At 45.3% G+C, this 16,231-nt stretch overlaps 1 protein-coding gene across 1 annotated transcript in view; it reads right to left on the bottom strand.

The window, feature by feature from the left end:
- Window positions 1-12,001: 12,001 nt before the first annotated feature.
- The window catches only part of Mettl16 (methyltransferase 16, RNA N6-adenosine), a 51,828-nt gene continuing 47,598 nt past the window's right edge, over window positions 12,002-16,231 (bottom strand). The window contains exons 9-10 of the mRNA XM_021642119.2: window positions 13,745-13,918; window positions 12,002-13,600 (exon numbers count right to left, since the gene is read on the bottom strand). Of these exons, the coding sequence (XP_021497794.1) occupies window positions 13,001-13,600; window positions 13,745-13,918 (774 nt within the window). The 3' untranslated portion in view covers window positions 12,002-13,000. The remainder of the gene's footprint in view (window positions 13,601-13,744; window positions 13,919-16,231) is intronic.

Consider the following 16,231-nt stretch of genomic DNA (forward strand, 5'->3'; position numbering starts at 1 on the left):
GGTGTGGAAGGCCTGAGATGGTGCTACCATTTTTGCATGGAGCCAGCACCATAGCCTTCACTCTGTCCAGCTTCCTCAAGAGGCCGCGGCATTCATACAACCTTGGAGTCTTTTCTAGAGGCCAAAGCCTCTTGTGAGGAACCAGTTCTGTGACAAAAAGAAATTACTTTCCTGAGCATTATTCTGAAAGCATCCTCTTTTTTCTCAGGGGAGAGGAAGCGAAAGTGGGGTGAATACAGACTTGAATGTTGGCCTTTCCCTTACCCCAATAGCCCATCTGCTCCAGAGCTTAGTTGAGATGCTTGCTAGTTAAAACAAACAGCCTTACAGGCCTCACATGATGATGTTTATTTGGGTCACAGCAGCCGAGGATGTTAGGCAAAAGCAAGGATTTAGAAAGGCTTTGCTAGGCCTTTTGGGAGCCTAAAAGTGGCCACCAGAATTTCTCAACCAAGGTTTCCGTAAGTACAGGAGTGGACACCAACAGGAGGCATAGGGGAGAGAACTGAATGGGAGGGCTGTTGTAACATGTTTCAGTTTCCTGTTCCAGTAGGTGGAGCCAGGGTGGAAGCTGGTGAGCACGCTCACTCAAGGGAAAGTCTTTTTGATGTTTCAGCAAAAGCTTAGCAGGTTTGGAGGATGATCCCAGAGGCTGCCACCACAAAGACTTACTCTTCAAGACCTGTTATGGCTTCTAGTGCTGAGGTATGAAACAGGAGGGCAACAGGGTCTTCCACCACTGTGACTTTCTCATGAAGATTTCCAACTTCTTCCTATTTGTCTTGTACACCTCAGTGCCTAACCCACATCCCACAATGCACTTTCCTCTGTCTATATTGACTTCCTCTCAACATTCAGCCCAGCAGTCAGACATTTACCATTCCAAGTGCTGTATGAAATAACTTCCCTCATCACTTCTAAACAGAGATGTTCGAAAGGCTGTGGAGCTACACATGCAGATGTTCACCCTGGATCCAGGAGACCACCCAACCTTTATTTACTTATTTTATGTATATGAGTGCTCTGTCTTCATGTACATCTGTACACCAGAAGAGGGCACCAGATCTCATCATAGATGGTTGTGAGCCACCATGTGAGTGCTGGGAATTGAAGTCAGGTCCTCTGGAAGAGCAGACAGTGCTCTTAACCATTTGAGCCATCTCTCCAGCCCCCTCACCCGGCATCTTTGATTAGTGTTTTTAGGTAACTTTTTACCAGTCATAATTAAAAGAAGACCAAAGCTAAACACCCAGCTATAAATAGGATAAAGGGAGAGCAGACAGCAATGCTCAGGAACACACCAGGTAACATTCACTTAACAAGCATGTGACACACAACTGGCCACGTATGTTTATGGGGAAGGCCAGGTGATCTTTAGTAAGTGAGTGGAGCAAAGACTGAGAATGTGGCACTGACCACTACACTCCCAGTGGGCAAGGTTCATTTTGCTCTCTTCCATGCTGGATACAGTAGGACCATGCAACAACACCAAGCACCTGAGGGCCATGAATTACTAGGTCAGATCCTAGATCTTAATGTCTCTAAACACAGAGGAACCAAGCAGGCATGGTTACCTACCTCAACTACCTCAACACTTGGGCTCAAGCAGAGGAAGGGTTTCCCAGTTTTGAGATGGTCTCCAATAGCAAATCAAAACATCAAGCCAACTGGGTTTAGGGCTGGGATACCCTGAATCCAAGGATTTTGCTTTTGTTTTTAAGGTGTATTTATTATGTATACAATTGTGTGCCTGCACACGAGAGAGGGAGCCAGATCTCATCATAGATGGTTATGAGCCACCATGTGGTTGCTGGGAATTGAAATCAGGACCTCTGGAAGAGCAGCCAGTGTTCTTAATCTCTGAGCCAACTCCCCAGCCCTGTCTTGACAAAACCATCAGGATAATTCTAAATCACTACGACAGAGGTGCCCAGCAAAGGCATCTGTGCAGTCATCAGTGAAGTGTGTTCCCAGCAGTCTGTACTTCCTCTCCCTGCTCCTGCAGCACCCACCAAACAGGCACAGTTGAGTTCCTCCTCCTGTCTAAAGAACGCTGCACACCTCACTGCATAGCTCAGCTGAAAGGGTAGGACTGCAGCGTCTAAGATCCCAATAAAGTGTCCTATCAAAGGCCACCAAGCTGTCAAGCTGAGAAGTGGCCTGATCCTCTTGTCTGTCTGGGCCATTCAAATCTGGTCAAGTACCATCTGCATGGGGTCCAGAGTCCCTCCCTGCAAGTCTCCCGGAAGTAAGCCAACAAGGGAAGCAAGCACACATATGCGCACACACACCATTGCTAAAAACAGATAATCATTAACTTTGCTTCGTGCTGCTCCATACACAGGGTTAGCCTGTGAGTGAGCATGCCTGGGGGAGCCTTTAACTGGGCCTGGGAAGGTGACAGAGGGAAAGAGTAGACCTTTATCCAGGCACCCACCCTGGGCGTGAGCACTGAGTAATCATGAAATGCAGTTCATAAGCAGAAAGGGGGAACCTCACAGTAGGTTTCTCTCGAGACCAGGAACAAGCCTTGCTGTCTGGTCTAGAGTTAAAGCTGTGGGTGCCAGGGGCCAGAAGAAGCTGATCCACTGGAAAGGCATCAGAGAATGAGAATGAGGACTTCAGACATTCTTTTGAAGGAAAAAGGATGTGGCTTCCTGAGAGTCAACTGATTCAGGTCAAAGTAGTCGGACTGGGCAGTTACGAGTAAAGAGAGGTGGAGACGTGTGATATGACTCAAAAGCCATTGGATCACTCTGGGGTGGAGATGTGCTGGCAGATAGAGAAGGCTCCTCTCAAGGCAGAGGGCTGGAACACAGTGCCCGTGAAAGTCTACCGTCCAGTTCATACCTAACAGGCAGACTGTAGGAGCCTCCTGGGCAATGCTGGGGATGGGGGTAATACTGTACACACCCCTCTTCCCTAGCCTGCCTGCTCCCTGTCCCTGCTGGTCATCTTAGATGATGCTTCATTGGCTATTTTTTTCTTTAAGATTTATTTGCTGGGTGTGGTGGCCCACACCTTTAGTCCCAGCACTAGGGAGGCAGAAGCAGGTGCATCTCTGCAAGTTCAAGGCCAGCCTGTAACAGGACAGCCAAGGCCACACAGAGAAACCCTGTCTCAAAAAACAAACAAAAAAGATTGAAAAAGATTGATTTAATTTATGTATATGATTGCTTTGTCTTCATGTACACCAAAAGGGGGAAATCTGATTCCATTACAGATGGTTGTGAGCCACCATGTGGTTGCTGGGAATTGAACTGAGGACCTCTGGAAGAGCAGTCAGTGCTCTTAATCACTGAGCCATCTCTCCAGTCCCTTTTATTGGCTATTTCTGAAGTCACTCTGTGATAACTGCACCATTAAACAGATCCCTAAAATGGATACCACTGTCAAGTGTTGTATTAAAAAGAAAAGAAAAAAAAAACTATAATGAAAAATGGGCAAACTGTTGGAGGTTGGTCTAATGCTAATTACTGACCCTCGAGATCTGGTTACTGTCATCAAGATCTGGTTACAACCATCCTTGTTTGGGTAAACCTGCCTAAAACATCACATCTGACTGGTTGATTAAACAGCCTATACCTGGGCAGGCAGAATGGGTTAAGTGTGGCTAAGGTTCCCAGCCTTTAGAGGACAGAGATGATCACAGGAAGAAAACAAACAAACAAACAAAAACGGACAGGAAGAGAGGAAGGAGAAGGATGCCAAGATGCCTGCAGAACAAAACGTGGGGCCCAGAGGAAGGACTCCAATAACGGCATGAAAAGGCCCAGATGAAGAATAAAAGCAAGGATTATATATGGAAGGTAGACCAGATGAGGAAGATTAACGCAGATGGCATTAGATGGGGACTGGGACACGGATGGTGAAGACAGTGTAAAAAAAAAAAAAAAAAAAAAAAAAATCTGCCTGGCCCAAGGTAAATAAGGCAATTATAAATCTAACAGGTATCTGTGTATTATTATTTGTGATATCGGGTTAGGTAATACCACTGTGATAATCATAGGGCTAATAATATAGCCCAACACTCATCATTTTTTAATTTACTACAACAGCAAACATTTTCTACTCCAGAGCAATGGAGTTTTCTACTCACAAAAGCAAATATAAAGGCACAGCTGGATTTAAAATATAAAGGCACAGTGATAGATTTATTTATTCCTAGAAATTCTTAACTGTAAAAATAAAATCATCATTAAAAAGAGGGAGAAGAAATGACAAAATGGAAGGAAGCCTTACAAGAGAAACCTTCAATTTTCAATAGTTAAAAGATATAAATCTAAAAATTTTAAATATATCCATGAAATAACAGCACATACATAGCTGGAGAGACCTTGTCATGATAAAATTCAAACAATGAAACTTTCCTTTTTTTGCCTATCAATTGATAAAGAATCTTTTAAAAATAGCTCTCTGGGGGCTGGATGGCTCAGAGGTTAAGAGTACTGGCTGGTCTTCCAAAGGTCCAGAGTTCAATTCCCAGCATCCACATGGTGGCTCACAACCATCGATAATGAAATCTGGTGCCCTCTTCTGGCCTGCAGGCAGAACACTCTACATAATAAATAAATCTTAAAAACAAAAACAAAAAACACCTCTCTGGGGCTGGAGAGATGGCTCAGAGACCAACAGAGGACTGAGTTTAGACTTAGCATGCATGTCCAGCAGCTCACTTCCTCTCTGGCCTCCTAGGACATCAACATTTATATGTATAAACAAGCAGACAGAGAGACCCAACTAAAAATAAAATGAATCCATTTTTTTTTTTTAAAACAGCCTTCTGACACTATCAAAGCTATGGCAAAGACAGGTGCTTATTCATTGAAAAGCACATTAGCCTAGAGCTCTTTTAGTAAGCAAACTGAGAAGGCTAACTCTGCAAAACTCAAGGCAAGCCTACCCTACCAAAAGAAAACTACATTAAAACATTTACCCAAAAACATCTGGTAAAATGTCATTTACAACAGTGAAAACCTTTTTCAGGACAAACTACATTTAAACTAAGCATCTCCGGCTTGGTGTAACATGCTCAGTCCACCAGAGCCCGGGAGAAGCAGACTGCCAGCACCGAACCAGCAGTAGCTGGCTCCAGGCTGGGTGGTCACTGGTCACTTTTTCCTGAAGCAGATAATACAAAACCAAATAAAAGATTATAAGATATAGTGTACAATGATAGACCCCTCAGTTGTTTAAGATGCATACACAGAGACAACAAAAATGTACAATAATTTGAGTAATGGAATTGTAGGTTGTCATTTTTTAATTTTTATGTATGTAAACTTACTACAATTATAAAATGAAGTCACTGAAAGGCTAGAAATGTGGTAGCAGGACGAGGCTCTGGGAAGGACGGGGAAATGTCCTTGGAGGGAAAGGTTGCCTTTGGTCTGTCCAGGAAGGCCAGCCTCTCTGAGATATCGTGTGTTTGATCTCCTCTAAACTGGGCCTGTGGCACCATTTCCCACTCGACTTTCTACTGAAAACTTCCCCCATACAGGGTTTTCTACTCCGCCCCCACCCCATCTAAAGCTGCTCTTTCTGCTCTGACACTCCTCAGGAGTCAAGATTATCCAGCTGGGCCATGAGGAAGCACATGAGGGCAGTATAAGGGCTGGTGAGATCATGTCTACTCAGGGGACTTCTGGAGCTGACAGGGTTAGTAAAATACCTTCACACTGGCCAGGAAAGGAGATCTAATCGGCACAGGGAGGGTGAGGGGAGAATAGAGTGGGAGCAGCCAATCGAATCGACACAACCATGGCCCTACTGTCCAGCAGCCCTGGGTGTTCTGTAGTCCAAGTTCAGGACATCTAGATTAGGGCACGAGAGATATGTGGGTTAACTCAAAGAGGTGGGTAGCAGGAGCCTGAAGAGAGAAAAAAGTACAGGTAGGATTGATGAACAATCCTGGGGTTTCCACCTAATGAGCAGGAAAGACCCAAGAAAAAGGACAGGCAGCAACCAAACTCCAGAGGCAAGTCAAAGGGGAAGCGGAAGCAACTATCAACTGGTGCAAGTCACAGACTGGTACTTTACTACACTTTGATTTTCAAATAAGACAGTGACTTACCAGGATTCACAACTAAGTATGATTAAAATAGACCTAGATTTGGGTCTTCCTTAAAACATCCCACTACATGGCACCAATTATCGGCAGGAGGTAAGTAAAAGCCAGTCCTTGCTGAGGGCTGTAGTGAAGCCCTTTCTTGCTGGACTCCAGTGTCTCAGATGAAGAACAGTTTTCTTGTAAGTGAAGATCCAATCTCACTAAGTCCACCCCGGAAGTGAGCCTAGAGCCCAGCAGCACAGCCAGACTCAGCCTGCGAGGCAGGAATGCCAGTACCTGTGTGTGACAGGGCAGCGGCCTACACCAGACCACACTGTCCGGCTGCTGCTGGTGGGAGACGCCAGTTCAGCCCCTGGAGGGCTGCCCTCTCCAAGTAGGATGCTTTTCCAAGAACAAGCTGCCATCTCCTCTCGGGATCCCCCACGGGGAATCCCTGGCTTTCCTTCTAGGCTCCAGAGACTCTCCTGAGGGCCCACAGATGGCAGGCAGCCTCTGTGGTTCCCAAACCTACCTGGGAAGAGAACTCGATGATCCTGACAATCCTACCTTCTCTGGGAAGCTTACAAAGCATATGGGTTTGTGTAGTTCCATAGTGAAATATTTGGAAATGCAGCGTTTAAAACAGAACAAAACCTTCCTTCTATCATTATACAATTACGCATTGTCAGAGTCATTACCTAATTATCAGTTATTTCACACTGACTCTGGCCCAACGTGCTCTCACCACGCACTTATTCTGCGGCTTTATTAACTACTTAATTATCTACATTACTGCCAAACACAAGATTCGGTGAAGACTTTGTTGCATAAATTACGAAGTAACTGTAAGTAATTTCATTTACCACTTCTCAGTCATTGATCCCAGGGAAGAAGAGGATTCTACCTTAAGTGCTGAACTATGAGGGGTAAAACATGTTTGCTCTGGCTTCCCAGTGCCATGTAACTGAAATCTCCAGCAGAGGTGGAGCAAATGAGCCTGAAAGTATATTTTTACCTTAAATGAATCATTTGCCATAACATTTCTAGATTTGGTACTAGAGCCCAGCCTTAGCTTCTTGGACTTAGAAGTTCAAACCCTGCTTCTGTGCGTTTGCTCAGTGAATGACATTAGGGCAAATCACCTAAGCTCTTACGGCTTTCACTGTCTTCAGCTGCCACACAGGGATACACATCACCTAACAGGCTTACTACATGAGAGAATCTCTGTAAACGATGGGCTACCGATGACCACTTCCTAATCATTCCATAGCATAGAAGATGGCTTGGCTTTGGTCCACAGAGAGCACTCCACACCTGCCTGCCTGCCCTTACTGATTTAATCAGGATCCTAACCTTCTCAAGTCAAGTCCAATGACAGCAGAGTCCTTCTCTGACAGGCACAGTGCTCTGACTTCCCTGTAGAGCAGACAGCCCTCAGCTCTCCCGAGGAGGCCAAAGCTCAGTCAGCCTGGTGCTCTATATAAGGAGTGGAATAGCAGTGCAAACCCAGGCCTGATAAGCTGCCAAGCTCTGCTCTCTCTCACTGTTCACAGCCCTGGGATGAATCGTACCTGGAGTGCATGCTTGCCCTCTTTTGATCATTGCTTCTAGGCCACTTCTGCCAAGTGTAGCTGTACTCACTACCTTCCTTTCTTGCTCACTTTCCCTGCTGCTAAGGAGCACCCATGATCCTCTACCTCCTAGGGAGAGCCTAGAGGCTCTGAGGCTTCTGCTGGCACTAGGACAGATAGGGTACAGCTCAAAAAAGTACGAGGTCTTCACTCAGTCACAACATAGTTTCCCAGAGTAAAAGCACAGACTCACAAAGGCAGCATTAGCTGTTCCAACCAGCAATTAAAGAAATGAACCGCTGTTTTAGTCATTTGAATGAGTCACAGCAGATCTTTCCAGAACAGAACACAATCTCAGGCACGTATAAGCTCTACTGCTATGGGTGCCCTGAGCCAGGCATTTTAACAATGCAGTGGTACCCACACAAGGCACATGAGATGACTAGCACCTCTCAGACCATTAATGCCCATCTTCAAGAACCCAACTGTTCGATTACTGAACGTGGGAGGACTTTACTGAGGTAATGGCCATTCAGCAAATAAACTCTTCTGAGGAACAAGTTCTCTAAAAACAATGAAGCCATGTTCCCTTCTCCCCTTCTTCAGGGCAGAAGGGGATATCTATCTAACCCCTGGATAGCACCCCCCAAGACTCCATACACTCAAAGAGCAGTAACTGAAGTTTTGCAGACTGGGTGGAAGGGGCACTGCTGACCGTGACCTTGTACCATAAAGTAGACAGGGAATTTCTCCTTGAGCCTGCAGCCAAACAGGGCAGTCATAGGCATGTTCTACTCTACACAGAAACATCATTCTTAAACTAGTTTACATAAACATACAATGGAGAACCCTCAAATCATCTCATAGGACTAACTTGTCATATGCACAGTCTGCCAACAAGATCAAATTCAAAGCAAGATGAAAACCCATTTCTCTAGGAGATCTCTATCTTACCAGTCCTGGAACATAAACCTTTTAACAGGTTACCAACACTCCCTCCTCTGGGAGCCTCATTAACTCCGCCAATAAAACCTACAGGTTGTGACCTTTTTTTCTTCCTGATACTTTCATTTTAAACTTTCTCTGTGAAAATGTACCTGTTTACACAAATATTTCTCTGGATACAACTGGATACTTTAGGAAAATTCTATAGATACATTTTACACATCCCTACAATGAAGTTCAGGAGCATGATTAAAGAGTCTGAAGGTGCCCCCGTGTGGCTCCAGAAGAAAGTGCTGCCAGTTAAGAAAGACCAAGGGGCTCCCACACCCGGTCTCTCTTCCCACCTCTCCCCGTGACACAGGGTCTCATACACTCCCTGTCCCTGAAACTAAAATGTAGGCAAGAGCAACTCTGAACTCAGCCTTGAACTCCTGCTCCTCCTCCTTCCACCTCCCAAGTGCTGAGATTACAGGTGAAGTCATCACACCCAGCACTTACTCCTTTCTCTTGAAGGGGACTAGAGGGAGAGGAAGAAGGAATCCAAGGATGAGGCCCAAATGGCATAGGGCTTGCCTTGCACTAACAGAGCCCTGGGTTCAATCCCCAGCACCACGTAAACCGGTATGGTGGCAATATCTGCAAGCCCAGAAACTGGGGAGGTGGAGGCAGAAGAACAGGAGTTAAATGCCTTGGCTACCTTGAACATTCCAGGCCAGCCTGAGCTTCAGGGATGACACCCTATTTCAAACACCAATAAATAAATAAATAAATAAATAAATAAATAAATAAATAAATAAATTAAATGGAACAAAATGGCTTTGCATTGGTTTTGATTAGGATTTTTACATCTTTCCACACTTGGGCATTTAATTATTCCTGTCCGATCACAGAAGCTTTGATTTCCATCAGGAAAAGAAAGGTTTTGTTTTGTAAAAAATAAACTAATGGACCTCAACCCTTAAGGTTAGCTGAAACTTCTCAGAGTTGCCAACTCTGATCCAGCTCTAGTGTGGGAACAGCTAAGCACAGACGAAGGGACCAAACAGACAATACCAAAGCAGATTCTAAACAAAAGCACCTCAGTTCACATTGAAAAACAAGCTCAGCTTCAGTGCCCACGTTAGCTATCAGGAGATCAGAAGCCAGTTCCAGGGACCAGAATAGAACTTAAGATAACAACAAAGATTTAATTTCATATCAATCCACCACCAACACAAACTTGACCTCCAGACTTAAGTAGATTGTCACTCTATACTAATACATCAGCAACCAATTTCTTTAAATAGTTCCTCTTCAATTATAGAACACATACATCACCAGAACATCAGAGGCTTCTAACGTTCTCAATGTCACCAGGTGGTGGTGGTACACACCTTTTAATGCCAGCACTTGGATCTCTGCGAGTTGAAGAGCAGCCCAGTATGCAGAGTGAGTTCCGGACAGCCAGAGCTACACAGAGAAACCCTGTCTCAAGCCAGGTGTGGTGGCTCATGCCTTTAATCCCAGGACTCAGGAGGCAGAGACAGGAGGATCTCTATTAGTTTGAAGTCAGCCTGTTCTACAAAGTTCCGTTACACAGAGAAAAACAAACCGTCTAGAAAAACAATGTAAGAAAAAATGGTGTTCAAATGCAAAAGATAGTCATAGCTCGTTTTCCCAAAGACTGTAAACACCACTCTTGTCAAACATTTTTTTCCCTCATTCCAGGAGCATTTTTAACATCTATACAACCTTCTCAGTCTTAGGACTGAGACACATGTGGACACAGATCCAACTTTTGTATCTCCTCTGGTAACATAGACGAACTCTAAAAATGTCTAGGAACTAGACATAAGCAAAGTCAACACTGCCAGAAGGGCATTTTGAATGGACAAAGTGTGTAAAAAAAAAAAAAAAAAAAAAGCACAACAGAAAAGTCAAATTTCAAACCTAAATACAATCCAAATTAGCCACATACACACTGGTCTCACCTACAGAAAGACTGGGAGAAAACACAAAAATACTTGTAAGAGCTGTCACCAGGCCAGCACCCTGGGTAACTAGTGTGTATGTTTTTTGATACTAAAAACTGAACTCAGAGCCTTGTGCATGCTACCACAGAGCCATATCTCTAGGCACCTGTTTTAAAAGCACTGATTATTAATTATTTATTGATTATCTGCCAGCTTTTCTGGCAGATATTTAACTGCCACTGAACTCAAACATCAAGGAACTAGATTTGGGGAACTGAGGATGTAGAGCTTGGTTGATAGAGCATTTGCCTAACACACAGGAAGTTGTGGGCTCAATAGCTCATTAGCACCACATAGATGAGACTGGCAATCCCAGATATAGATACTGGGGGAAAAGGATATTAAATTCATCCTCAGCTACACATCAAGTCTGAGGGTACACGAACAACAACAGGGGCTGGGAAGATGGCTCAATGGCTAAGAATATGTACTCTTCTTGCAGAGAACCCAAGTCTGGCTCCCAGCACCCACAGGAGGCAGCTCACCATACCCTGTAACTTCAGCTCCAGGGATCTGATGCATCTACAGGCACCTGCATTCATATACCCGACCCCACCCCACCCCAAACACACACAGCCATAACTACTGTGTGTAAGCAACCTAAGGCCCTGGATTCAGTCTGGCCATTTCTGTGACCGTGGATGTCGTTTTCTTCATGTTGTCAACCACATGGATAAATGGACTAGAACTTTTCCTTAGTTGGCTTCTAATCACTGTGAGTGGATCAGATCCTGAGAGGGAAGGGGTGGGAGGAAGAAAACATACCCCTAGGAGTCTCTGGAAAAACCCTGGCTAAAATGTTCTTTCCTAGCTTCCAATGTACTGCATCGTTTGCATTTCCTTATACTTTTGCCAAGGGCCAGATCTAATCCGAGCCACCTCTCAAAAATGGAGCTTAACCACTCAGCACCAGTCTTCATGGGTGCCAAAGAGCTCAGGCACTAAACCAGAGTTTGTCCATACAGAACCCCAGACTTGCTAGTCAGGAATCCGGCACAAGAGACCATTTCCGAGACACAAAAAGAACAAAAATGAGCTCTCCTCCAGAAGTTTCTGCAGAACCTTGGCATTACCATTAGAAATGTGTTTCAGACACGGTTATCCTAGTCTCGGCATTATTCAGTGTTAGCAGATAAGCAGAGAATGAAGGAAAGGCACCAAATGAAGCAGCATTTGGTCAATAAAATCAGTTGTCAATTTAGAAGGCAACCCTCTAAACCACACCAAAACCTGTTTTCTCTTGTGTTGAGGATAATGCCCAGGGCCTTCATACATCTAGGTGAATACTCTCCCACTGACACACTCCAGACCCTACTTGGTAACACAGGACCTTTCTTAGTGTCCCATTTTTCACATCAACTATTTACCCAACTCAAATACAAGGAAGTTTCTCCCCAATTCCAGGATTCAAACAAGATCGACAGTTTTCAATTCTGAAGTTTTATATTAGAAATAAGAAACATAAGCCATTTCGCTGTTTAAAAAAAGCAGTGCAATGGCTGCAGAGCGACTGTCCGTGTAGATGGGGCGATGGGCGCGTTTTGTTGTGCCTCAGCTACATCTCAGAGTTCTGCTTATTCAATTCTGCTTCTGCAATAGGCTCTGTCAGGGCAGCAGTGAGCGACGAATGTGTGGCTTCCTGTGCGGGCCCCAGACAGGTCCTCTCCTTGGCCTAAGATGTCTCACCCTGACACTCTGGCCACGCATGACCGGGCTAGCCCCTTTCTGGGGACTGGCTCCATCAACTGTAGATACCTGAGAAAGCAGGTGTCTTGAGGGCAACTGAGCAGTGCCAGGGTGCTGACCTGCTGTACTGCCTCCACTGGGGAGCACTGCTGCCCTCTTCACCAAGAGACCCTTAGTGGCAGACATGTTCAGGCAGTGCTGACCCACACCACGTGCCACATATGGCCCCCCCCTGGCCTCAGGCTGGAGTAGGATCAAAGTTCATCCTAAGTTTATCTGCTGTTGCAATACGTCATTCCTCCTGAACCCCCTGTTCTTTACACACATCTCCAGGTAACTTTAAGAGGGGAAGGGTTAAAAATGGATTCGTTTCTGCTTTCCTTTTTTCTTCTTTTTATTTAGACAAGTGTCTTTCTCTGTAGCATAGGGTGACCTTAAACCCACAGCAATCCTGCCTCAGCCTCCAAGTACTGGGATTACAAGTGTCAGAGACCACACCCACTAAATGTCTGCTTGGTCAGTTGATTCCATGTGGTCTCTAAAGGACCAGTGGTGAAGTTCCTCTGGCCTTCCAACAGGCTCCGCCTCCAAGGCAAGCTTTTTATACATTTTTTGTATTGATGTTGGAGGTAAAGGGCTCAACCCAGGGTGCCTTCTGCATACTAAGCAAATGCGGCCATTGCACCAACTCTCTAGCCCCACACAGACACTTTTCTAACTGCAGAAGAAATTAAGAATTAACTAGCAACAAGCCTCAAAATTTGGTTCCGTATGTAGGTGCAAAGCTGGTTCATCAAATCCCTGTTCTGGCCCTCAACCCAATGCATTTCAACTAAGGCGTCATCTACTTCCTTCTTAATGTTGACTAAACACTTAAACAGGTAACGTCCGGCCACTCCGTCCAGGTGATCCCCCTTCTCAGCAGCCTCTCCGTCCTGGGCTCCATTGTTGGAAAATTTACAACTTTCCATGACCTCTACCCCTCCCCTTTCCTCACTCCCTTCATCCTCCATGGCTTCTGGAGTTTCCTCCTGGGACAGTGACTCCCGGCTGAAGCAATGGCCACCCACAGTGGCAGACTCGCCTTCCAGCACAGCAAGCCCACACAAGGCACTGTCTTGGGAGCATGCAGCCGCATCTTGGCTGCCACTCAGCTCTTTGGGAGTGGGCTTTCTCTCCTCCAAGGCTAAGATAACATCCTCAGGAGCTCGAGGCACCTCCCTCAGTTGGCGCACTCGCTCTCTTTTCTTCCTTCTTAAATGAATCCAAGAGTTTTCTATGGCTGTCAGGAATAGGCTAATTTCTTCTTTTCCACAGGGAATTCGTTTATGTTGGACCTATATGGAAGAAAAAACAGAATTTTATAGAAAATCACCTGTCACTATTTACCAAATTCCTTCAATAAAAACCAACAAACCAACAAACCAACCAACCCATAAAGGCCATGGATAAGCACGCCATCAGCATGCGTGACTACACACCTTCAGGTCAGTGAGAATTTTTTCTATCCATGTTGTCACAACTACTATGCCTTCCACTGCCTCAGAACCCAAAGATGAGGCTTTCAGAGACAATTCTTTCATCACAGACTCCAACACTACAAATGTAATGGGTTTCCTTGGCTTTTCTAATTTTCTTCGTTTACTTGGAGGTGACTAAAAAAAAAAAAAAGAAGAAGAAGAAAGTTATCCCAACAATTAAATACACCACACCAAAATGACACAAGTAGGGACATTTCCAGGGTTTCCAATCACATGGCCGAGACAGAAAGCTCTACCTCTTCCTTCGGTTAAAAAAAAAAAGAAAGAAAAGTAAGACAAAGGCTGTTTGCTACAGCTCAACTACACCATCAGTAATGGCAGACCTGGGATGCAAAACTCCAAATCCAAAGTCCTCTAAACCCTATCGCCTTGCTCTCCTCCAGCTACGAGTACAGTCACTCTCCACAAGCTACACTGGCCTTTCTGTGGTGACCTGAGCAGCCCACGATGACGTGCACACAGGCAGGGCAGCAGCCCAGCGTGTAAAGTGTCTACCAGGCAAGCCTTAGGCATGCGTCTGACCCCAAGAATGCACACAGAAAAGACAACGGCACACTTGTAACCCTAACGAGGAGGGATGACCCCTCGGCTCCGCAGCCTCCGCGGCCAGCCAGCTCCGACTGGCAATTCCCTGCCAGTGAGATGGCTGTCTCAGAAAGCAAGGTGGTGAGCAACAGGTCAGGTAGTCCTCTGGCCTCCACTTCCACTACCACTCCTGCACAGTACATCTTGACTAGAAACGTAGCTCAGTGGTGAAGCACGAGCCTAACATAAAGCCATCAGCTGACAACTTGAGTTTAAATATGCTCAGTAGTCAGCAGCTGTGGTGCACGCATGTAATCCCAGCATCTGGCAGGCAAAGGCAGACAGATCTCTGAGTCTGAAGGCAGCCTAACCGACAGAGCAAGTTTCAAGTCAGGCGACGATACAAAGGGAGACCAATACCAAACACACCAGCGGCTGGGGCTGGAAATATAGCAGCCTACACAATCACAGGCCAGGAATGACCAGGGCCGCTGAGAACCACAGGGGTGGAAGAAGTTGGGCCCAGACTGTACCGCCTGTCAGTTGGGGATAAAGGATACCAGTACCAATGAGAACACTACACTTGAAAGCCAGGGCCACGGGAATCCAAATCACCTTCACACTTTCTACCTAGGGTTTAGGCAGTTATACTCCACCCACTAGAGGGACTCCAGTTCCACTTAAAACATCAAAAGTAACACTTGAGTAATTAAGCTACTTCTTGGAAGTTAAAACTTTCTATGTGGTACTTTTAAGTTACACTTAGCTAAGAACATACACACACACTTTTCTGAATGGAGGGAGGGTCACTCTGTTGCTTAGGCTGGCCTAGAACTCACAGAGATCCAACTGCCTGTCTCCTGAGTAACTGGGGTTAGGAGGCACGGGGCAGACAGATATTTTTCTTTAAAAAAATATATATATATTATCTATTATTTATTTATACAGTATTCTGTCTGCTTGTGTGCCTGCACGCCAGAGGAGGGCACCAGAGCTCACTATAAATAGTTATGAGCCACCATGTGGGAATTGAACTCAGGACCTTTGGAAGAACAGCCAGTGAGTGCTCTTAACCTCTGAGCCATCTCTCCTGCCCAAGGACAGACACTTTTAACATACAGATTTATATACTACTCAGCTATTAAAAACAAGGAAATCATGAAATACGGAACTAGAAAAGATCATGCTGAGTGAGGTAACCCAGAACCAGAAAGACACACATGGTATATACTCACTTATAAACAGATATTAGCCATATAATACAGAATAACCATATTAAAATCCACAGACTTAAAGAAGCTAAACAATAAGGAGGACCGTAGGGAGGATGCTTAAATCTCACCCAACAGGGGGTTGAAGCAGATGCCGAGACTCACAGGCAAACTTTGGGCAGAGAACTGGGAGTCTTATGAAGAGTGGGGGATAGAAGTACCCGGAGTGGACAGTAGCTCCACAAGAAGACTAACAAAGCCAAAAAATCTGGGCCCAGAGAGGCCTACAGAGACTGATGCACCAACCAAGGACCATGCATGGAGAGGACCTAGACTCCCTGCTCAGATGTAACTCACAGGCAGCTCAGTCTCCATGTGGGTTCCCAAGTAAGGGGAATAGGGGCTGCCTCTGACACGAACTCAGTTGCTTACTCTTTGATCACTTCCTCCTGGTGGTATGGCCTTACCAGGCCACAGAGGAAGAGGATCTAGGCAGTCCCGATAAGACTTGATAGGCTAGGGTCAGATAGGCAGGGGAGGAAAACTCCCTCTTTCAGTGGGCTAGGGGGAAGGGGCAGAGGGTGGACCTAGACAGAAATGAGGGAGGGGGCTATAATCTGGATATAAAGTGAATAAATTGCAAAAAATAAAAATTTAAAAATTTTAAAAAATAAAATAAAAACATACAGAC

The sequence above is a fragment of the Meriones unguiculatus genome, chromosome 7 (genome assembly GCF_030254825.1).
Source record: "Meriones unguiculatus strain TT.TT164.6M chromosome 7, Bangor_MerUng_6.1, whole genome shotgun sequence".
NCBI lineage: Eukaryota > Metazoa > Chordata > Mammalia > Rodentia > Muridae > Meriones > Meriones unguiculatus.